The sequence below is a fragment of the Lissotriton vulgaris genome, chromosome 7, assembly GCF_964263255.1.
Source record: "Lissotriton vulgaris chromosome 7, aLisVul1.2, whole genome shotgun sequence".
Classification (NCBI taxonomy): Eukaryota; Metazoa; Chordata; class Amphibia; order Caudata; family Salamandridae; genus Lissotriton; species Lissotriton vulgaris.
This window is the reverse complement of record NC_141695.1, coordinates 837,785,006-837,808,470: the sequence shown is the minus strand read 5'-3', so window position 1 is coordinate 837,808,470 and position 23,465 is coordinate 837,785,006. Positions and strand designations below refer to the sequence as shown.

The 23,465-nt window shown below is 45.9% G+C and overlaps 1 protein-coding gene across 1 annotated transcript in view; it reads right to left on the bottom strand.

The window, feature by feature from the left end:
- The window catches only part of ASPSCR1 (ASPSCR1 tether for SLC2A4, UBX domain containing), a 709,269-nt gene that overhangs the window by 150,328 nt on the left and 535,476 nt on the right, over window positions 1-23,465 (bottom strand). The window contains exon 13 of the mRNA XM_086931183.1: window positions 20,852-20,903. Coding sequence (XP_086787309.1) covers window positions 20,852-20,903 — 52 coding nt within the window. The remainder of the gene's footprint in view (window positions 1-20,851; window positions 20,904-23,465) is intronic.

Here is a 23,465-nt window from a genome sequence, read left to right as displayed (position 1 = left end):
GCTTGTCTTCTGTAACGTCCGTGTTTGTGCTCCATACAAGAACCTTCCAAGGCCTGTGGGCATCCAAGACACCTGAAGGAATCTCCCTTGAAGTTAAGGAGACACTTCTTTGCATCGGCAGGCACAGCAACCAAGGCGACCGGTCTGCTGATCCAGAGCTCTCATGGACTCTGAAGGCTCAGCAACACAGGTGGTGGTTCTTCACATCCCTCTAGGCCTGCCATGTCCTCTCACCAAGTTTGATGCCAGTATCCCTCTTCAGACCGCAGGAACCGAACTCCTGTGCACTTGCAGTTACAATGGCTTGTTGGCTTCCTTCCACCAAGATCTTCGGGCTCCAAGTATCCCAATCCTAAAGCATCTCCTGTGACAAAGATCTTCGTCCTCACCGCATCACTTTCATCGTAAGCTTGCATCTTTGGTGAGCTGCTCGAGGTCCCCTTGCAACTCCAGTGCAACTCCAATGCCTCCAGCCTGTGGGGCCTCTTGAGGGTCATCTTTGAATTCTGCGGGCTCCCCTGCTTGCGGTGAGTCACCTGGACTTTGCTGGTCTCAACACAGCACCTTCTTTGCTTTCCACGTTGTTAACAGTTACCAAGGTGCTCTCGAACACCGACCCCTCAACTCTTGACATCCGACATGGGACAGCTCGTGAACGGCTCCTGGTCTTCCACAGTGTCGCCTGGTCCTCACAGCTACAGCTCCAAGGTCACCGTCATCTCTCCTGCAACTCTCTACATCGGTGGGCATTCGTCTTCCATGCCTCCTGGTCACTTCCAAGTGGCATAGACTCTGTACCTCTGCTTGCAGGTACTTCTCATCCTCTCTCACTTTCACCTTCTCCAGCAGCTTCCTGAAGGCCTCCATTGAGTTCGACTGCGGTTTCCGACGCCACTTCACACCTATGCCTCCGGATTTCCTGGTGTAGGTATCCTGATTCCTAGGGTATCCACAGGTGGGGTGGCTCTCCAACCTTCTGTCTTCCACAGGGTTTCTTCAGGATACACTGGGAAGGGTCCTTCTTAAAAATTGTAACTGCGACTTATCCATTGACTTGTATTGAGTCCAAGGTCGTGTTCCCACTCTGCACACGGACGCCGTGGGGTTCCTGGTTACTTACCTCAAGGGTTCCCGGCACTTCTACGTCTTCTGGATATAGTCTTGACTTCAGTCGTGGTTCGAATACCACTATTTTAGTATATGGTTTGATCTCCTCCTGGTGACCACTGTGTATTTCGTGCTAATTACCTGTTTCTATTGAAAAGTATTGTGTGCATTGTGTACATTTCCAGATAGCAGATATCGGTATAGGTTAGTGAGGGTCTTATAATAAATACATATTTTTATAAATACACTGTGTGGTTCTTTTTCACTTAATCTATATCTATAAGATTACGTTCTGGTGAAACAAGCTGCTTTACACTCCTTCTGGAGTAAGCCTGAAAGCTGCTCTCCACAGCTACCACTTAGAGAGCTTTCTAAGGTTGTCTAAGACCACTAAAAGCGCCATAAGCGTGGTCTGGATTGGTGCAAGGTGCCCACTTACATAAGTGTGCACCATATACCAAGCCAGCTTCTCACACTGGCGCATGTATTGCATAAGGGGGGAGAGGAAATGGCATTGGTCTCCATAGACATTGAGAAGGCCTTTGACACTGTGTATTGGTAGTATCTCCTGGGTGCGATACAGGCCATGTGATTTGGTCCTTGGTTTCGGGCCTGGATACGCCTAATGTGCACCAGTCCATGAGTCAGCTTTTGTTTGCACTGGGAATGGAACCGCTGGTTATTCAGGCTCAACAGGTGTTACATGACTGGGGAATAGAGCTTGGGCAGCAAAGATACATCGAATCCCTTTACTCCGATGATGCCTTAGTTTATCTACGGGCCTCGAGAGAATCCCGGTTGGTCCTGTTGCGATTGTTGGAGGCATTTGGCGAGATTTCCAATCTTCAGGTCACTCCGAAAAAGTCTATGTTGTTTCCCCTGGCAGTGCTGGTGGGGGTTCCTGAGGAACAGCTCCCGGTCTTGGGGTTGCGGTGGGAAATTGATCGCTTTCCATACCTGGGGGTGATGGCAAATCACTCGGGGGAAGGGCAACTGAATTGCAATATGGGGAGGGTTCTTGATTCCCACCAGACTTCTGTGCGGTGTTAGAACCCGATTCCGCTGTCCCTTATGGGTAGGATAGCGGTAGCCAAGATGTTTAAAGTTACCCTGTTTTCTATACACTATCCAGAATTTGCAGGCACAATTTTTTTGCCGGTTGAACATGCCCCACACCTCACTCTTTTGGGCAGGTAAGAGGAGCAAAGTGGCTCACCTGTCACTAATGTTAGGGTTTGACAATGATGGTCTTGCAGTGCCCAATGTAGTGTATCATTACTATGCATCTTGCCTACAGAATGGAGTGCATGATGGTGGAGAGGGACAACAGAGAGAAGGGCTTTGTGGCGGGTATTGTGGAGCACGGTAAGTTTCCAGTGTTGCTGATGGAGGGATCGGAGGTCCCCCACTACACTGTGTGACAGACTGCTGCTGTGTGACAGGGTGGTTGTCAAAGTGGTGATCAATAAGGCTCCCTTTCACAGGGAATTCCCACTCTGGATGTTGGCCCTGTTCCGTCAGTTGGAGGAACCCATGTTCTGTCCTGTCAGTTGGAAGAACCCATGTTGTATCAGGCCAGGCATGCGGTTAGTTGTGAGCAGGGCCGAGCTTTGTACCCTAATAATATATTCTTTTTTGAGGATGCACAACTGTAGTTCTCCAGTATTAGGGTGCCTTTCATAGATTCACATGCTTGAATATTCCCCGTCGTCGAAGTGGGAGTACCACGGTAAATAAAATAGCAATAACATACCAATAACATATGTATGTAAATACATATCACATGAAATAGTAGTATTAAATACATAATAAAGGCTCAAAACCAATTCCTACATAGGAATACATGATAGAGAGAAAAAACACTTGTAACATATTCCTGTCATTATGTTAGTCCAAACTATAGCCAATCAGGCGCCAGCACCCTTCCAGAACCTTCTCCTCAGAGCTCAGACCCTCAGATTTTCTACCGCACGTCGTGTGAAGGGAGTCTCCCTGAGCTCTGCTCAGTTTTCTCTATTTCTTCAAGTATTCCAGTCTTCTCAACATGTCAAGTAAGAAGTCTTTTTTTAGACCTTGCTCTTCTTGTGGGAAACTGCGTCTTTACTCTGAGGACCCCCACAAGAAGTGCATTTATTGCCTTTATCCCGACCATGAAGTTGGTAGCTGTAAATTTTGCAGGACTTTCTCAACTAAAACCCTTAAGGACAGAGAAGGCTGTCTCCTTATTCGGCTTTGTCAGATGCAGAAAGTTTGCAGTCTGGACCTTCTCATGCAGCCTCCAAGCATAGTAGTGTGCAGGATCTGCCTTCACCTTTTCTAAAAAGGAAAAAACTTTCCATATCTGTGGCTCCTGCAGTGTCTTCACCACCTCCTACTACCGCTACGCCCACGAGACCTGGCTCACAGGCGTCTTCTGCTGCCTCCCATCATGTTTCTGCTCCGAAACATGTTTCATCGTCGACGGGAGCGTCGACGATCGTCCCGACGACGAGATCAGCCGTCTCCGGATCGTCAACGGCGACAGTGACGACGACATCAGCCTCCGGATTGTCGACGACGGCTACGTCGGCATCGTCCATGTCGACTAAGGTATCACTCAGCTTCAAGAATGTCTCGTCGACGATACCTATTTCTTCGTCATCGACGAAGAAATCTGCTTCGTCGTAGGCAAAGTTAGCGTCGCCGAAAGCTCACAAGAAGTCTTCTTCGTCGACGGTCCAGTCGACGAGGGCTCTGTCGACGTTGGCTTCATCATCGTCGACGGCTTCGTCGATGACCTCGAAATCTACGATGGTTCCATTGACGGCTGCTCCATCGACGGCGGATTTCTCTACAACGACTTCGTCGACGCCTCTACAAGCGTCGGCGGCGGCACCGTCGACGGTGGTTCCTTCATCGTTTGCCACAATACCTTTGGTGCCTTTGTCTTCCACTGGGTCTGGTTCTTCCACTGCCGACCCCTTGCACCATCGTCGTCAGCGGACAGTTGACCAACTATCTCTTCCAGATCCACAGCCTCCCTCGCCCATGTTCGCTACGGGCTCTGAGCCGGATTCTGAATCTGATAATGATGTGGGTGATTCTTTCAGAGTGGCACGCAGTCCGTCAGATTTGATTATTAAGTGCCAGGATTATGGTGATGATGATGATAGCGATGACCAGTACTCTCAGGATGAAGAACGCTCTATACAAGTTCCTACTGAGACATTGCCATTGTCGCTCATCTCAAATCTCCAACATATGTTGGATGACTACAACCGGCGTTTTCTGCCTTCTCCGCAGGGTACGCCTATGCCTCATGTGCCTGCGACTGCGACGGCTCCTGTCCCTGTTACGTCACCTTTTCCACCAACGCCTTCACCACAGGCCCAGACATCAGTGAAGATTCACACTACTGTGTACTCCGTTGATGATGATGACGTCACTCCCGAACGGGAAGATGGTGAAGTCCATGATGATGATGATGATGATGCGGCCACCCACATGGCTCAGTGGGATGACTGCTAAATCCAGGCGCCTTCCCCTCCCCCAGTAGAGCCCGGGGATTCACCTTCGGTGGACATTGCGAGTTTCCATCAGCTGATGGATAGAGCGGCCCAACGTTTCAAATTGCCTAGAGTCCAGAGGGAGGAGGATTGTTTCCTCTATGATTTTAAAAATCAGCCATTCAAACAAGTCCACACTATACCCATCATGGACTTTATATGGGCTGAAGGGGTGAAGCTCATGCAAACTTCTAATTCACTGCCAGCTCAACTGCCTCGCCTTGAAAAAAATACAAGGCGCCGGTAGGATCTCCGGCGTGCCTTATCGCTCATCCAAAGCCCGACTCAGTGGTCACTCAAGCTGCACAACGTCGTTCTCGTAATCCGGCATCGCCAATTTCAGCTCCTCCAGATAGAGAGGGTCGGCGCCTGGACGCAAGTCCTCCACTATGGCATCCACTGCGGTGAGGGCGGCTAATGCTTTAGCCATCTTAGGCGGCTACGACCGCCAGATGTGGTCGGACTTATCTGCCTGGTGAACCTCATCCCTGACGCTTCCAAGTCCTGCAGGACGGAGAGAGGACATCGGAGGAAATCATTGATTGTGCAGTTGACATTTTGTGTACTGGCTTTCGTCAGCTTGCGGGTGCAGCGGTCTTACGAAGTCAGGGCTGGTTACGGTCCACCTCTTTCCGCCAAGAAGTTCAATCCAAGATCCTGAATATGCCATACGACGGTGAGTCGCTTTTTAGAGCGCACATAGATGAGGCTTTGCAGGCCATTAAAAAGGACACAAACACTGCTCGCTCATTGGGGACTTTACAGTTTCTGAAGCAGCCATTTCGGGGTGCCTGCGTGCGCGGCACCTCCTCAACTTTTCGTGGATGAAACTTTCAATACCGCTCCTACCATCAAGGTAAGCAACGTTACTCTTTCAACCAACAGCAGTCCTCCCGACAGCAGTCGTCAAAATCCAACATGGGAAAATCCTTGTATAGAGGATCCAATCCCAAATGTCAATGACTTGTGTATCCCCCCCAGCGTTGGAGGTCGAATCTCTCTGTTCTTTTCTCAGTGGTCCTCCATCACCTCGGACCGCTGGGTTCTGGACATTGTAAAAAAGGGCCATGCTCTAGAGTTCATCAATATTCCTCCTCCCACACCATCGTCTGGCCCGCCTCCTCCCCACCTCAAGGAGATTTTCCATTAAGTTTGTCTTCTAATTCAGAAAGGTGCCGTCGAAGTGGTTCCCAAGTCTCAGAGAGGAAAGGGTTTCTATTCCCGTTTTTTCCAAATACTCAAGAAGACGGGAGATTGGCAACCGATTCTGGACTTGCGAGTGCTCAACAGGTACCTCAAGAGCCAATCCTTCTGCATGCTTACACTGGTAGAGATCCTGCGTCTTCTCTCCATGGGTGACTTCATGACCACCATCGACCTACAGGATGCCTACTTTCATGTTCCAATTCTTCAAAAGCATAGGAAGTACTTGCGCTTCCAGGTGGGACGGATAGACTTCCAATTCAAGGTGTTGCCTTTCGGCCTCCAATCCGCCCCTCATGTCTTCACGAAAGTATTGGCTCCAGTAGTGGCTTACCTGCGTCACCGAGGCGTCCAAATGTTTCCATATCTGGATGACTGCCTCCTCAAGTCACAGTCTCGCAAACACCTGTTTCAACACACCCGTCTTTGTCAGGACGTGTTTTGATCTCTCGGCCTAACCATCAATGTCGACAAGTCTCAGGTCGATCCAGCTCAAAGCAGGAATTTTCTGGGAGCAACATTGGACACAGTGCTTTCAAAGGCATTCGTGTCCCAAGAGCGTCAATAAAAGATCCTTCGCTTGGTGTCTCTGATTCGGGCAAGACTGTCCTTTTCTGTCCGGATCTTGAAGTCTTTTCTAGGGATGGTATCGTCTTGTATTGCACTGATCCCAAATTGCAGACTTTGGACTCGCCCCGTTCAGGAGGAATTGGACGCACAGTGGCGTCCGGTCTCTGGTTCTTTCAACGACCTTGTGAGTGTCACCGCTCGCATGAGATCAGCTCTCCAATGGTGGGCGCAACCGTCCAACCTTGCGACAGGAACTTCTTACCTCTCAACCACTCCAGAACTCACGCTCACAACAGACGCCTCATTAGAAGGCTGGGGTGCTCACCTTCAAGGCCTTTCCATCAAAGGCAAATGGTCTCTGCTTCATCGTTCCTGGCACATCAACAGGCTTGAGCTGATGGCAATTTTTCTGGCACTCAAGTTGTTCCTTCCTGTGATTCAAGGGGAATCAGTGCTTATTCAGACGGACAATACCACCAGTATGTACTATGTCAACAAGCAGGGCGGAACCAGGTCTCCACTCTTGTCTCAGCTGGCTCAGTCGATCTGGGATTGGGCAATCCGTCATCAAGTTTCCCTGACGGCTGTGTATCTGCCGGGGATCTCCAACATCCTATCGGATTCCCTCAGCAGGTCCACGTCATCGACCCACGGGTGGGAGTTACATCAACCGACTCTCGATCTCGTTTTTCAACGATGGGGTCGTCCGTCTCTGGATCTCTTTGCAACACTGGAGAACCGGAAATGCCCATCTTACGCAAGTTGGCATCCCCACCACGGGTCGTGCGGGAATGCCCTTTTGATGAATTGGTGCGATCTATTCGCCTACGCTTTTCCTCCGATACCGTTGGTGCCTCATGTGCTGTGGAAGATGCGGAGGCAGCCCTGACACATTCTCCTGATCGCCCCCAGATGGCCCAGTCAGGCATGGTTCTCGGAGTTACTCCTTCTGTCCCAGTGCGAGCCCATCCTCCTTCATCCTCGACCGGACCTCCTCACGATGGACAAGGGTCAAATTTGCCATCCGAACCCCTCCTCTCTACAACCGTCGGCCTGAAACTTGAGCACCTTTAATTTGCGCATTTAAATATCTCGCCGGAATACCGAGACATTCTCGCTCAGGCCAGGGCTCCGTCTACCATTAAGACTTACAAGCTCAAATGGAAGAGGTTCTGCCCTTGGTGTGTGGCTACGAATATCCATCCTTTCCATTCCACTCCGGAGCTACTACTTCCGTTCTTTCTGGACCTGGCTCAATCCGGGCTTTCCCATGCTACTTTGAGAGTTTTCTTGGCGGCAATCTCTCGTTTCCGGCAGGATGGCTCCTCCTCTCTCTGCTCTTCCAGAGTTATTTGTCAGTTTTTCAAAGGACTGTTCCGGAAGTTCCCACCTCTTCGGCGTCCTCCTCCCACTTGGCATCTCAATGTCGTCTTAGCCCAACTAATGAAGGCGCCATTCGAGGCTATCCATAGGGCGGACGTAAAGTTTCTGACCTGGAAGGTAGCCCTTCTCCTTGCTCTGACATCTCGTCGCGTGAGTGATCTTCACGCTTTCACTGTTAAACCTCCTTTTCTTCAATTCAAACCTGACTGTGTGGTGCTTCGCATCAACCCAACTTTCCTGCCGAAGGTGCCTACGGATTTCCATCTAAACAAGCCTGTTTTCTTAAAGACTTTCTTTGCCGATCCTCAATCTCCGGCAGAGCAATGATTGCACTCTTTGGACATCAAACGATGCCTTAAATTTTACATCAGCAGGGCTGCCCCTTTTTTCCAGGTCCGATCAACTGTTCATTGCCTATGGATGCATGCGTAAAGGGCGCCCTGTTACAAAGCCAACTATCGCACGTTAGATTTCTTCAGCCATTGTCTTCTGCCATCAGCAGACCGGCAAGCCTCTACGATCAACAGTGAGGGCTCATTCCACCAGGGCGATGTCATCCTCTACCGCCCTGTTTGCTGGTGTGCCACTTCATCAGATCTGCCGAGCAGCCACGTGGTCCAACCGGCACACGTTCACGAAGCACTACTGCTTGGATGCCATCAACTAGGCGGATACAGCAGTGGGACAGGCGGTCCTTCGTCATCTTTTTAACTAAGGTGAGCCTCTGTCTTCCCTCCTCCGCTATGGTTTTTGTGATTGCGATCAGTACTTACATGACTGTATTATTACTGTCTCTTAGTTTTCTCCATGCTGTTGCATAGCAATCGGACCTCTTCGGATGTTACTGCTCTCTATTCTATTCAAGCATGTGAATCTATGAAAGACACCCTAATACTGGAGAAGAACAATTGTTACTTTCCTGTAAACAGGTGGTTCTCCAGGATTGGTGTCTTTCATAGATTCATATGCGACCCACCCTCCTCCCCTCAGAGGCTCGCTTCTCCTCATCGACTCTTTTGTCACTCTTGTGCTACGAAAATCTGAGGGTCTGAGCTCTGAGGAGAAGGGTCTGGAAGGGTGCTGGCGCCTGATTGGCTGTAGTTTGGACTAACATAATGACAGGAATACGTTACAAGTGTTTTTCCTCTCTATCATGTATTCCTATGTAGGAACTGGTTTTGAACCTTTATTATGTATTTACTACTACTATTTCATGTGTTATGTATTTACATACATATGTTATTGGTATGTTATTGCTATTTTATTTACAGTGGGACGCCCACTTCGACGACGGGGAATATTCAAGCATGTGAATCTATGAAAGACACCAATACTGGAGAACCACCTGTTCACAGGTAAGTAACAATTTTTCTTCAGCCTGGGTCCTGGGCAATACCTGAAATATGCAGGTTCGGCAGAAGTGGCCAAGCAGATCTGGGCGTATTTTCCTTAGCCGCCTCCGATTCTGTAATGGTGGGGGCACGGTTATCCTTGGCCTCAGGACGCCATTTACTCTCCCTGATGTATAAAGACCTGCAGGCTGAGACAGTACCTGATCAGTTGCGTGAACGTACTGAGTGGTAGGCAGACGTGGGAGCCCTGTTGTCAGCTGCAGTTTGGGCTGGGATCTGCACCCTATTGCGGACTGGGTCTGGGAACACACATTTTAAGTTGATCCCTTTTTAACTTTGTGTAATGTCTGTATATGACTCCCCTTGAAATCACAAAGATTCAGCTTAGATCACTCGCCAGATTGCCCGCTGTGTGGCATTGTAAATGCAGACTTTATGCATATGCCTGTCCGCAGGTCGGGAGAGGTAGGGTGAATGCAGTGCACCTTCGCCTTAGTGTGTGAACTAGCCCTGCATCACTGCTTGTTGGGGCCTTGGTTCTCGCCAGTAGGAGAGTTGCAATTACCTGGAATAGAGTGAGGTTCCCCATAGTGGATCTGCGGGTTTGGGTGTGTCTCCGAGTAGTCAGTGGCAGAGGAATTACAGTTTCGCCATGTTTGCACAGATGCTGAGCCTCAGACTGATCTGGAGGTTTGGTGGGCTCTGTACTAGGTTCCTGGAGGAAAGGGAGGGGAGTGAGTTAGACAATAGTGCTCTTGATAGTGAATCGTCTTTATGTGGTGGGGAGGACAGGAGCTGAAGTGGTCAAGATATGTTGGCTATGCACTATACCCTGTTTAATGTCCACATTTTTTTTTTAATGAAGTTCTACACCATTCTTGTGCCTATGGATCAGGAATGTTCAAGACTGTGCTGCTGTGGTATCTCAGGGTGACTCTTGTTAACACTGCCAACATGTTATTGTTGTTTTGGAAAACTGATAAATATTTTTTATTGAAAGGAAAAATACAGTTTTTTTCTAAAATAGTTAATTTTTCCAGAAATTGTCATTGGATTATTTAAAGCTCTTATAATAGATAACATGTATGTCTTTTGTCACATAGCATATTTTTTATACAAAGTTTTTTACATGGGATTTTCAAGAATAAAAAAATTCTTAATGAAAATCACTGTGACAGTCTTTTGCTGAAAAAGAATAGGCTATATTTCTATATCCCCCTGGAAGACCTGTAGAATTCAGAGGCTATGTTAAGCTTTTTAATTCTCCTAGGAAATCCACTATTATGCAAATTGAGAAAGCAATATGCAACCTTGTGGACATGCTAATCTCTACCGAAATTCAACCATGGGGGCCAATTTTGGCTTTCTTATCTATGGCCTGAACCAGGGGTCTCCAACCTTTTCAGTAATAAGAGCTACTTGGGTTCAGTGAAAATCATCCTGAGCTACTTATATTAGTGATGTAACAGTGATCACCCTATTGTAAAAGTTACTTACCTTCGGTAACGTGATATCTGGTAGGGACACAATATAGCTGCAGATTCATCAACTATTAAATTTTTCCTGGCGCCAGTCTGGATCCCGAAACTTTTTTGCAGTACCTCTGCGCGCCGGGGGACGGAGTCGTACGGTTCCGCGATGACGTCGACTATGGTCATGACGTCAGTGGAGCCGGAGCCATATAAGTCCCCTCCGGCGCGTGGATGTCAGTTTCTTCTGTGAAACCTTCCGCACCAGAACGCAGAGCCACTATAGAAACTGGTTGTGGAAACAGTGTGACATCAAATGGTATGTTAATACAAGACAAGGATTTTATAGAAAACCCCAAAAGAATCAACAAAGCACAGGACTAAGTAAAACCTGTGCCCTAGTGATTAACCCTCATGTAAGTGAAGAAAACTTTATACTTTATAGACCATTCACAAATGGTAATGAATGGCAGGGTAATAGCAAGCAAGATCTATAAAAACAACACTCAGCTGTTTGTGAAATCACATATTTGTTTGACATATTAAAATTGCCAATTCAAGGTATGATGATAATAAACAAAGACTCTCAAAGACAGCCCCCGCTTCCGGGACTGGAGGAGTGAGGTCAGCTGAGCCCGGCCTTCTTTCAGCCCTACAACCCCTGTGTGCCCACTCTTCAACAACCTCTATTGTAGTCAAAGTGCTGCTGCAGCCGGGCATGAGCAAGGAACCAGTGAACTTTTCCCAGGTATGGGGGCGAGGGAGCCATGACCGGCTGATTGTCTTCGAAGTTACTCCATTGGACCCGAGACTACACTCCTCCTCTCCCTTCCTGACTTTGATTTCTGGACTTCTCCTGGCACTCTAATTCATACTCACTGAGTCACTCTCATTGACTTCTTTATGTTTTTTCTATTGCCCTGCCCGCCATTTTGCTGCTGTTCTCGGCCGCTTTTCTCTGGACCCTGACCCGCCATCTTATCCATTCCCTCGTCCTTTAAACTTTTCCCTCGTTTCCCCCTTGACGATCCTTAAATGTTTCTTCCTTTTTCTGATTTGCCGTTTCTCCATAGCCTTGTATCCCTCCCACCCTCCCTTGGTGTTGTGATATATATATATATATATATATATATATATAAAGAGACCTCTAATCACTAGTATATGCAGTAGACCTTTGTACTATCTACCATTCCTATGTGACTCGTAGAGTATATCCATTCGTATCCCTTCCCTATGTATATAGAGATAACTCTAATCACTAGTATATGCAGTAGACCTTTGTACTATCTACCATTCCTATGTGACTCTTAGAGTACATCCATTCGTATCCCTTCCTTGAATGACTTTATTACCTTTACATTTGCAATGTTTTTTTGTATCTCTTCCTTGTGTGACTTTATAAATTGTACATTTGCAATTTCTTTCTGTTTGTATCTTTTTTGTAACGCATGGCATCCTAAATCCTTATGTATCGCAACTGGTTCTTATGTAAAGCGCTCTGACACCTTCGGGTAATGTTCGCGCTAAATAAAATCGCATTAAATAAAAAAACAAATAAACCAATACTGCCCACCGGTGTGTAATCCAGTGTAAAAGAGAAAATACCCCCCACCTTCCGACCACACACATTTGGAAGTGTAATCCTACAAAAGTTCTCTTAGTTTTCTCCATGCTGTTGCATAGCAATCGGACCTCTTCGGATGTTACTGCTCTCTATTCTATTCAAGCATGTGAATCTATGAAAGACACCCTAATACTGGAGAAGAACAATTGTTACTTTCCTGTAAACAGGTGGTTCTCCAGGATTGGTGTCTTTCATAGATTCATATGCGACCCACCCTCCTCCCCTCAGAGGCTCGCTTCTCCTCATCGACTCTTTTGTCACTCTTGTGCTACGAAAATCTGAGGGTCTGAGCTCTGAGGAGAAGGGTCTGGAAGGGTGCTGGCGCCTGATTGGCTGTAGTTTGGACTAACATAATGACAGGAATACGTTACAAGTGTTTTTCCTCTCTATCATGTATTCCTATGTAGGAACTGGTTTTGAACCTTTATTATGTATTTACTACTACTATTTCATGTGTTATGTATTTACATACATATGTTATTGGTATGTTATTGCTATTTTATTTACAGTGGGACGCCCACTTCGACGACGGGGAATATTCAAGCATGTGAATCTATGAAAGACACCAATACTGGAGAACCACCTGTTCACAGGTAAGTAACAATTTTTCTTCAGCCTGGGTCCTGGGCAATACCTGAAATATGCAGGTTCGGCAGAAGTGGCCAAGCAGATCTGGGCGTATTTTCCTTAGCCGCCTCCGATTCTGTAATGGTGGGGGCACGGTTATCCTTGGCCTCAGGACGCCATTTACTCTCCCTGATGTATAAAGACCTGCAGGCTGAGACAGTACCTGATCAGTTGCGTGAACGTACTGAGTGGTAGGCAGACGTGGGAGCCCTGTTGTCAGCTGCAGTTTGGGCTGGGATCTGCACCCTATTGCGGACTGGGTCTGGGAACACACATTTTAAGTTGATCCCTTTTTAACTTTGTGTAATGTCTGTATATGACTCCCCTTGAAATCACAAAGATTCAGCTTAGATCACTCGCCAGATTGCCCGCTGTGTGGCATTGTAAATGCAGACTTTATGCATATGCCTGTCCGCAGGTCGGGAGAGGTAGGGTGAATGCAGTGCACCTTCGCCTTAGTGTGTGAACTAGCCCTGCATCACTGCTTGTTGGGGCCTTGGTTCTCGCCAGTAGGAGAGTTGCAATTACCTGGAATAGAGTGAGGTTCCCCATAGTGGATCTGCGGGTTTGGGTGTGTCTCCGAGTAGTCAGTGGCAGAGGAATTACAGTTTCGCCATGTTTGCACAGATGCTGAGCCTCAGACTGATCTGGAGGTTTGGTGGGCTCTGTACTAGGTTCCTGGAGGAAAGGGAGGGGAGTGAGTTAGACAATAGTGCTCTTGATAGTGAATCGTCTTTATGTGGTGGGGAGGACAGGAGCTGAAGTGGTCAAGATATGTTGGCTATGCACTATACCCTGTTTAATGTCCACATTTTTTTTTAATGAAGTTCTACACCATTCTTGTGCCTATGGATCAGGAATGTTCAAGACTGTGCTGCTGTGGTATCTCAGGGTGACTCTTGTTAACACTGCCAACATGTTATTGTTGTTTTGGAAAACTGATAAATATTTTTTATTGAAAGGAAAAATACAGTTTTTTTCTAAAATAGTTAATTTTTCCAGAAATTGTCATTGGATTATTTAAAGCTCTTATAATAGATAACATGTATGTCTTTTGTCACATAGCATATTTTTTATACAAAGTTTTTTACATGGGATTTTCAAGAATAAAAAAATTCTTAATGAAAATCACTGTGACAGTCTTTTGCTGAAAAAGAATAGGCTATATTTCTATATCCCCCTGGAAGACCTGTAGAATTCAGAGGCTATGTTAAGCTTTTTAATTCTCCTAGGAAATCCACTATTATGCAAATTGAGAAAGCAATATGCAACCTTGTGGACATGCTAATCTCTACCGAAATTCAACCATGGGGGCCAATTTTGGCTTTCTTATCTATGGCCTGAACCAGGGGTCTCCAACCTTTTCAGTAATAAGAGCTACTTGGGTTCAGTGAAAATCATCCTGAGCTACTTATATTAGTGATGTAACAGTGATCACCCTATTGTAAAAGTTACTTACCTTCGGTAACGTGATATCTGGTAGGGACACAATATAGCTGCAGATTCATCAACTATTAAATTTTTCCTGGCGCCAGTCTGGATCCCGAAACTTTTTTGCAGTACCTCTGCGCGCCGGGGGACGGAGTCGTACGGTTCCGCGATGACGTCGACTATGGTCATGACGTCAGTGGAGCCGGAGCCATATAAGTCCCCTCCGGCGCGTGGATGTCAGTTTCTTCTGTGAAACCTTCCGCACCAGAACGCAGAGCCACTATAGAAACTGGTTGTGGAAACAGTGTGACATCAAATGGTATGTTAATACAAGACAAGGATTTTATAGAAAACCCCAAAAGAATCAACAAAGCACAGGACTAAGTAAAACCTGTGCCCTAGTGATTAACCCTCATGTAAGTGAAGAAAACTTTATACTTTATAGACCATTCACAAATGGTAATGAATGGCAGGGTAATAGCAAGCAAGATCTATAAAAACAACACTCAGCTGTTTGTGAAATCACATATTTGTTTGACATATTAAAATTGCCAATTCAAGGTATGATGATAATAAACAAAGACTCTCAAAGACAGCCCCCGCTTCCGGGACTGGAGGAGTGAGGTCAGCTGAGCCCGGCCTTCTTTCAGCCCTACAACCCCTGTGTGCCCACTCTTCAACAACCTCTATTGTAGTCAAAGTGCTGCTGCAGCCGGGCATGAGCAAGGAACCAGTGAACTTTTCCCAGGTATGGGGGCGAGGGAGCCATGACCGGCTGATTGTCTTCGAAGTTACTCCATTGGACCCGAGACTACACTCCTCCTCTCCCTTCCTGACTTTGATTTCTGGACTTCTCCTGGCACTCTAATTCATACTCACTGAGTCACTCTCATTGACTTCTTTATGTTTTTTCTATTGCCCTGCCCGCCATTTTGCTGCTGTTCTCGGCCGCTTTTCTCTGGACCCTGACCCGCCATCTTATCCATTCCCTCGTCCTTTAAACTTTTCCCTCGTTTCCCCCTTGACGATCCTTAAATGTTTCTTCCTTTTTCTGATTTGCCGTTTCTCCATAGCCTTGTATCCCTCCCACCCTCCCTTGGTGTTGTGATATATATATATATATATATATATATATATATATAAAGAGACCTCTAATCACTAGTATATGCAGTAGACCTTTGTACTATCTACCATTCCTATGTGACTCGTAGAGTATATCCATTCGTATCCCTTCCCTATGTATATAGAGATAACTCTAATCACTAGTATATGCAGTAGACCTTTGTACTATCTACCATTCCTATGTGACTCTTAGAGTACATCCATTCGTATCCCTTCCTTGAATGACTTTATTACCTTTACATTTGCAATGTTTTTTTGTATCTCTTCCTTGTGTGACTTTATAAATTGTACATTTGCAATTTCTTTCTGTTTGTATCTTTTTTGTAACGCATGGCATCCTAAATCCTTATGTATCGCAACTGGTTCTTATGTAAAGCGCTCTGACACCTTCGGGTAATGTTCGCGCTAAATAAAATCGCATTAAATAAAAAAACAAATAAACCAATACTGCCCACCGGTGTGTAATCCAGTGTAAAAGAGAAAATACCCCCCACCTTCCGACCACACACATTTGGAAGTGTAATCCTACAAAAGTTCTCAAAGAGAACCAGCAGGTCAAAACTAACACTCAACCAAATGTACGTAGGAATAGCAGAACAATAGCTTTGCTCCTAATAGAATACATGATCACTGTCACAGAACATATAAATAAAAAAAACTTAACAGGTCCGATAATCATCCCTTGTGGGAAAAGGGGAACCACCCCTAAAGAACTATCAGTCAGATAACAGACATTATCCACTATCCCCCAAAGGGGAAAGAAAACTAAATGGCCAAAAAAAGGGTCGGCTGCATGACAAAAGCCATGTAATATGCATTGTTCAAAATAAAAAAAAAAACTCATTCTGAAAAAAATAACTGACCTGATAAAAACCCAAAGAAGGACTTTCAGAACCCATCTCCCCACATGAGAGATGAACAACAATACCTCTTTGGTATAAATAATTTAGTTTCGACAAAATGAGTATTCATATTCGTCAAATGTGCCAATTGTATACCATCTTGCTACAAAGATGTATATATGGATATAAATATATATATAGAAAAAGAAATGTGCCACCAGATACTTAGACTTTCACTGGCCAATAACTACTGCCAGATTGCAAGAAGTGTGCCCTTGTACAGCCTTCAGTGCCATAGTCTGAAAGACTGAACACAACCTTGAGCTAGGTAAGCTTGTAATAACAAGGCAAGAGGGAAAAAGAGAATCAACCGCATCTTTGATTAAAACTTCTTTCTTTACCTTTATTTCTTTTTTTTTTTAAATAATATGTATAACACATATGATACAGTCATGTATACTCTGTTTACCTAATAACTAACTGGAACCGAGAACCTGTTTCATAAAGCGCTTTACAATAAATTTGAAAATGGTAAAGTTCCCATTGGAACACTTGTCTACAACAAGCACACACTACCACACCTGTGATACAGGACAAATATGATCATAAGTCCAACAATTAAGTGAAAAACCACAGTTCATTAAATCATGTATACCCTGCTCTTAAATGAGAGGTTCGGCAACAAATATCCAACCCTGTAAAGAAAGGGTAGTACGCCACCGATACAACACTGGCGACATGCTGTAAGAAAAAGCACCTGACATCACAAGAAACAGCAGTCATAATGCCTTGTGAATTAAGAAATGCAGAAACAATAAGTACATCCTCTCCAAAAGACAGGTAATGCTGATCAGACAGAACCACGTATATCAAGAATATCATCGAAAGAAGTAAAGCTTACTATAAAGTAAAAAATCCTCCTATTATAAAAGTGTCTCCCAAGATTTTTATTGATGATTGGTTGCCTTGTTGGCAACCAAAAACGGCCCAACACCTTAGGACATATTGTCTGAAGTCAAGGACGAGCCATCATAAGCTGCCAATTTACAGCAGGGATTGGAATTGCCTGCAGTTGAGGTAATATTTATGCCTTTCCTAGACACTGTTCCTTTATCCTAAAGGAAGAACTCGCAAGCAAAGTAGCATTTAAACAATGCAAACATACTCTGAGTCAGAGCAATGTTTCAACTTGCTGAAGCACCCGATTACTCCAAGCGTAAGATCAAAGAGTCACTATACACCAGACTACAACTGGCAACCTAAAAGAACACTGACGAAGAAAGCCTAGCAGCTTGCATACTGAACTGCTTCGAAGAAGCATATACTAGATCCACTTCCATACAGGAAGATACCTCTCTTAATAATAGCCTCTTGAGCAGAAAGCTCACCCTCAGAGGCCCGGAAACAAAGAGAACCTCCCTTACTCATTTAAATCAATGCGCAAATAAAAAAGAAAATGGTACTGAGGTTATAACCACAACTCCTCACTGGAGTACACAGTGACGGAAAATGTAACACTACGACTCTGTAGTTCTCCATCTTTCATGGAAGTGTCTTGATGCCACATCTGCTTGATCGCCATAAAAGACGGGCACCATCAAATGGAATATCGGCCAAAGCAGACTGGACTAACTCTGAGAAACCCGAAGATGCCCTCCAAGCCTGATGCCTTAGCGCCACTGCAGATGCCATGGCCCAACCCACAGAATCAGTTGTACCCATTCCACACCTCATTATAAGCCTAGCAGCCTGCTGACCATCTCTAATCAAGTTGCCCACTTCAGCACGGAGGTTATCCGGAATAGATGGGAGCATGTTCTGTAAAGAATCCCAAAATGCATAGGAAAAGCGCCCCAGCACACAGGACGTTCAAGTGTCTCTCCATGCTGAGCTGGCTGAAGCAAATATATGCTTACCACAGGCATCACAACTCCAAGCATCCTTACCCACCAGGGTCTTAGGAGTAGAATCTATATCCTGGGAAGACATAGCAACCAGAGTCACAAGGCCACTAGTGGAAGGATGTCTACGCAAACAAACAGGGTCCTCAGGTGCAGCTTAATGCCTACGTGAAATATCACGTTCCACTGAGACCCCAACTCAGGCTTAGCCCAAGCACCTAATAAAACTCAAATAGAGCCTCACTATACAAAAGATCAGGCTCTTCTCCCATCTGTACAGGGCAAAGGATTTCAAACAAAGGGTCTGTAGACCTCTGCACCGTGGGCAGTAACAAGTCTAAAACTGCAGCCACTTTCCTCAGCATGTCTGCAGAGGAGGAACTTGCCTCCGTGGCAAGACTAGCAAGACAAAGCAACCCCGAGGCTGACGAAGAATCCAGCCCACTAACCTCACCAAGAGCTGTAAGACAGCTCTCGTCCACCTGAATGTTGGAAATGGCCTGAAGAAGTAGAGCACCAGTTGATACAGGTGGACCTCCAAACACCTCTTCCTGGAAAGGGGCCATAAATTGTACAATCCCATCAGTCTGCACAGCCAAATCTGCATCCGATGCCGCCAATGCGGTGCCACCACGACATCGACTGCGGGAGGAGAGGCGACTTTGACCGGTGGTGCTGACGTCAATGTCGGAGTCGGTTGATCAAAGACTGGCTTAGTAGACAACGATCCGAAAGGACTGTGAGCCTGCACTAAAGTGGCGTCAGCCCATGTCGACCGGCACCGATCCATCGACTCCGGTGGCCCAACTGTCACCGAGGACAAATCCTCCGACAGCGCCCCACTCACCTTCTTGGGGCCTAGAGGCGCTCCAGAGGGAGATGGGGTTCCAAAGATGAGGTGTAAGGAATCATAATATTCCCTCATCTGAGCAAATCGATGCACCGGCTCCCGGAAACAAAGAAGACGTGGTACAGAGTCATGTACGGCTTCCTCAGCCATCGAGTGGGAGGAGCCAAGGGGGACGGAGTCTCCACACGGTGAAGTCTGAAAATGCTGCAATTTCAACAGCCTCTTACCTTTCGACTTCCGTGAAGAATGACATCCCACATACAGGGTATGGCTCCTAGATCGACCCCGCAAACTGAGGCTGGGAAGCCACCGAGGATCTCGATACGCACGCCGCCATCTACTACAAACGCTGCTCCTTCAACAACTTTGGTTTTAGCTTCTGGCAGGAAACACCATCCTCGGCATCGTGGTGCTCCGCTAGACATCACATACAAATTGTATGCCGGTCTGTCACTGACATATGTCTGCTACAAGACCCACAAGTTTGAAACCTGTCGACATTTGACAAAGGCACACTGTTCCAGCGACACCAGGTGTCGAAGTAGGTTGAGAAAAAACGACCTGAGGAACCACTTCTCCAGATCAGCATTACAGCGCGGGAAAGAAGAAACTGACGCCCGAACACCGAAGTGGACTTATATGGCTCCATTGACATCATGACCAGAATTGTCGTCATCGCAGAGCCATAAGACGCAGACCCCAGGTGCGCAGAGATACTGCAAAAAAAAATCCAGAACCAGACTGGCGCCTGGTTAGAATTCAAAAGTTAAGGAATCTGTGGTTAGATGTCTCCATCAGAGCAAGATTATCAGCAGTGATAACATTGGTGCATTTGGCAGGGTCCTGAGCAATAAAGTAAAAACATATTATCGATTTGTAATACCCCTACACTGAAATATATAAAAGCCATGGCTGCAAACCCCAGGGCACAAAGGCCATAATATGAGTAATAAATCTCTCCAAATCAAATAGCTTTAAATACATTTTGAAAAGTCAACTATATTTCTCCAAACATCAGTTTATGAGTTCTGAAAATACACACATTTTCATCTCGAATAACAGTTTTTTTAGTATGGTATGTATATAATATTTCAATAAAGCTTTAGCTTATACAATTGTAGGCTGGACTTCATACAGGAGAGCTACTCAGAGGCAGCTGGAGAGTTACTAGCAGCTCACGAGCTACTCGTTGGAGACATGAACTATTAAGTATTTTTACTGCTAGAAAGAAAGCAATTCCCCCCCAAAAAAACACACTGGCTTAGCAACTGCAAACACGCAAATTGCAATGTGAAGATGTCTTTCCAACTTACAAAATACGTTTTGTGACTCATACCAACTCCAGGGTAGGCCTCAACTGCAAACTTACACAATGAGGAATACTTCACAGCATGGCTTCAAGAAGCCTCTCTACATAACGCCCCTAGAGAGACACTGACCCACCAGCATTTGTAAAAGGGGCTGTGGCTCATTCAGCAGCATGTTTAGAAGAGCTGATTTAGTAGGATGAATTGAGCAGACTAACTCCGCTGCGCGCTTAATGGGGCTCAATTACTCTTAGAGCAGACTGGGCTCAATCTTACGCCCTTCATGAAGCTCTGACTTCAGCACACGTAAAAAGGTTCGCTTTATAGCATGCCTAGAGAGGGAACACTTAGCACACTTAGAGGGAGCTTACCATGCAGGAGACTTGGGTGGGCCAGAAGGGGCTCACCTAGCAGGACGCCTAGGCGCATTAATCAGCACAACTACAGAGGACCATTCCACAAGAAGTCTAAATAGAACACATTCTGCAGCGCATCACACCGTATTTGCAACCACTCACCTCTTACAACCTCAGATCCAAAGTGTACGACTGCTGCTGGGAAGAGATTTGCCTAAAAAAAAAAGACTTGATCAAGCATTGTTCTACTGGACCTTCTTGCATTAGCTAGAACACCATTTCCCTATTCCACACACATCATCCATAAATCAGAGACAGATTGCACCCACAAACTAGAGGCCAAACATATCTACAAAACAGGGACTGATCTGTACCCTGAACTTGTACAGAACTACAAAATAGTACATACAAACCTTAGATACAGCAATGACGAACAAGTTACTTACCTTCGGTAATGCATTATCTGGTAGAGACTCTATCCAACTGCAGATTCCTTACCTTTGAATTTCCCAGCCATCAGGCTGGATCAGGAAATTTTTGCTGAGCAATAACCTTTGTGCACGCCATTGGGAGGCTCCATTCTGCTTGGCGTGACGTCGTCAGCGTTGGTTTAGACGTCGCTGTACCTATATAGGCACCACCCAGGCACGCGGCCAGAAGCGCAGAGACATGAAGTAACTGAAGTAATTATGTGCAAAATTGTGGCCCTGAGGCATGTGGGGCGGCATGGGTGGGGCTGTAAGGAATCTGCAGAGTCTCTACCAGGTAATGTGTTACTTGTTCATCTGATAGACTTCTACCTGCAGATTCCTTACCATTGAAGTAGATACCCAAGCCATACCATCCCGGAGGTGGGTTGTGGACCAATACCTCAAACTAGGTAGGCCTGCAGGACTGAATGGGTAACATGCCCGTCCCAGCGAACCTGACTGTCCAGGCAGTAGTGTTTGGCAAATGTGTGCAAAGATGCCCACATTGCTGCCTGACTGGTGTCCAGGCCTGAGACACCCCGAGCCAAGGTTGTAGTCGCAGCCTTTCCCCTGTTGCAATGGGCCCTTAATCCCTCAGGGGGCTGCTGTCTTTGCCAGGGTACAGCAGATCTTGATGCAGAGAACGACCCAGTGAGAGATGGACCTTTTCTGCACTGCCCTTCCCTTCTTAGCTCCCACGTGTCCCACAAAAGGGTGGTTGTCTACCCAGAACTCTTTAGTGAAGTCAAAGTAGAATGACAATGCTCTTTTTGGGTCCAGTCAGTGGAGATGCTCCTCTTCCTTAGATGGATGCAGAGGAGCAAAGAAGGTGGGCAATATGATGGATTGACCCAATTGGAATGGGGTCGCAACCTTTGGTAAAAAGGATGCCCAGCTGCGAAGCATCACTTGGTCTGGAAAAGACATCAGATAGGGAGGCGTGCAAGATAATGCCTCCAACCGGGCAGATTTAATCGCCACTAAAAAGGCTGTTTTGATGGTCAACAGCCAGAGGGGACAATTATATAAGGGCTGGAAGGGAGCACACATTAGGTAGGTGAGGACCAAATTAAGGTTCCACTGTGACGTAACAAAGGGCTTGGGTGGAAACAAGTTAGACAGCCATTTTAGAAACCTATGTACAATCGGAGACTTAAAGAGAGAGGGCTGGTCTGGAAGACACAAAAAAAAGCAGACCGAGCAGAGCGGTAACCCTTGAGAGTTCCAAAAGCAAAGCCCTGCTGGTCAAGGGTTAGAATGTAGTGTAGTTCCTATATTCCAAATAGGCTCTGCGCATTGGAATAACAAACAGCAGTGTAGACGTAGGACTGAGGTAATCTAGGTCTCTACTGACTATGTTAGACTGAATTAGTTTTTGCCAGCTAGCTCAGAGGTCACTAGAAATTTTCTCGAATGAATAGGGAGGGTTTAACTTCCCTGATTTAGACAAGCAGGGATTAGCTTCTAACAACCATATAACATGACAACTTTGCTCCCCCAGAATAAGGAGTGTATCTCCAGAGTCGTCTGAAAACAATAGACAGCTATTTCACTCAGTCAATCGTGCATGCTTAATTTCACCAGGGTGCAGAGAAATAGAAAGACGGGCGTTTTCAATAAAAGGTGTTATTTTATTGAGCAGTCTTCTTTCTCATGCAAGAGAAATGAATTGCCACAATTGCAATACTTATAATGAAGTAAAGTGCGTACAGTAAAAGGAGTATTATAAAATAATACTTTAAAAGCATTGATATGGTTTCTTAGCCATATGATACTTTAAAACGGATAAAATATTTACATACATAAAAACATTGACTAACGAACTCAACTGGTGCTTCTAAGATACGCCTACCCCGGTGTACCTGACCTAAGCCTAATACGTGGGAAGGAGTAAGTAAGTTGCAGTTTTAAGTTAAGTTTGGGTTTTTGCCAAGAACCTGAATCAAGAATTCTCTCTAAGGTTTGAATCAGCTCCGAACCTTGGTTATAGAATGAAGGAGGTCTTGTATCTCGTTTCTCAGGACTCGATTTCCCAATAACACGCAAGGGTGACTGGAAAACACCGGAGCTGGATTTCTCGGCGTGAGAAAAGGCAGCTTCTCCAGTGTGTCAAAGGGGAGGGGCGGCTTCCTTCGGCTCTTGTATCAGCTGGGCTTCGGATAACTAGATAGCCGCTCTGCTCCACACCACCGTGTGTTTGCTTAAGGCAAGTGTTGGTATATTTATACCTGGAAGGTGCCGTGTTTGACGTAAGGTTGGACATAAGCCGTCAATAAAAGATGTCACTAAGAATTGACTGTTCCTTT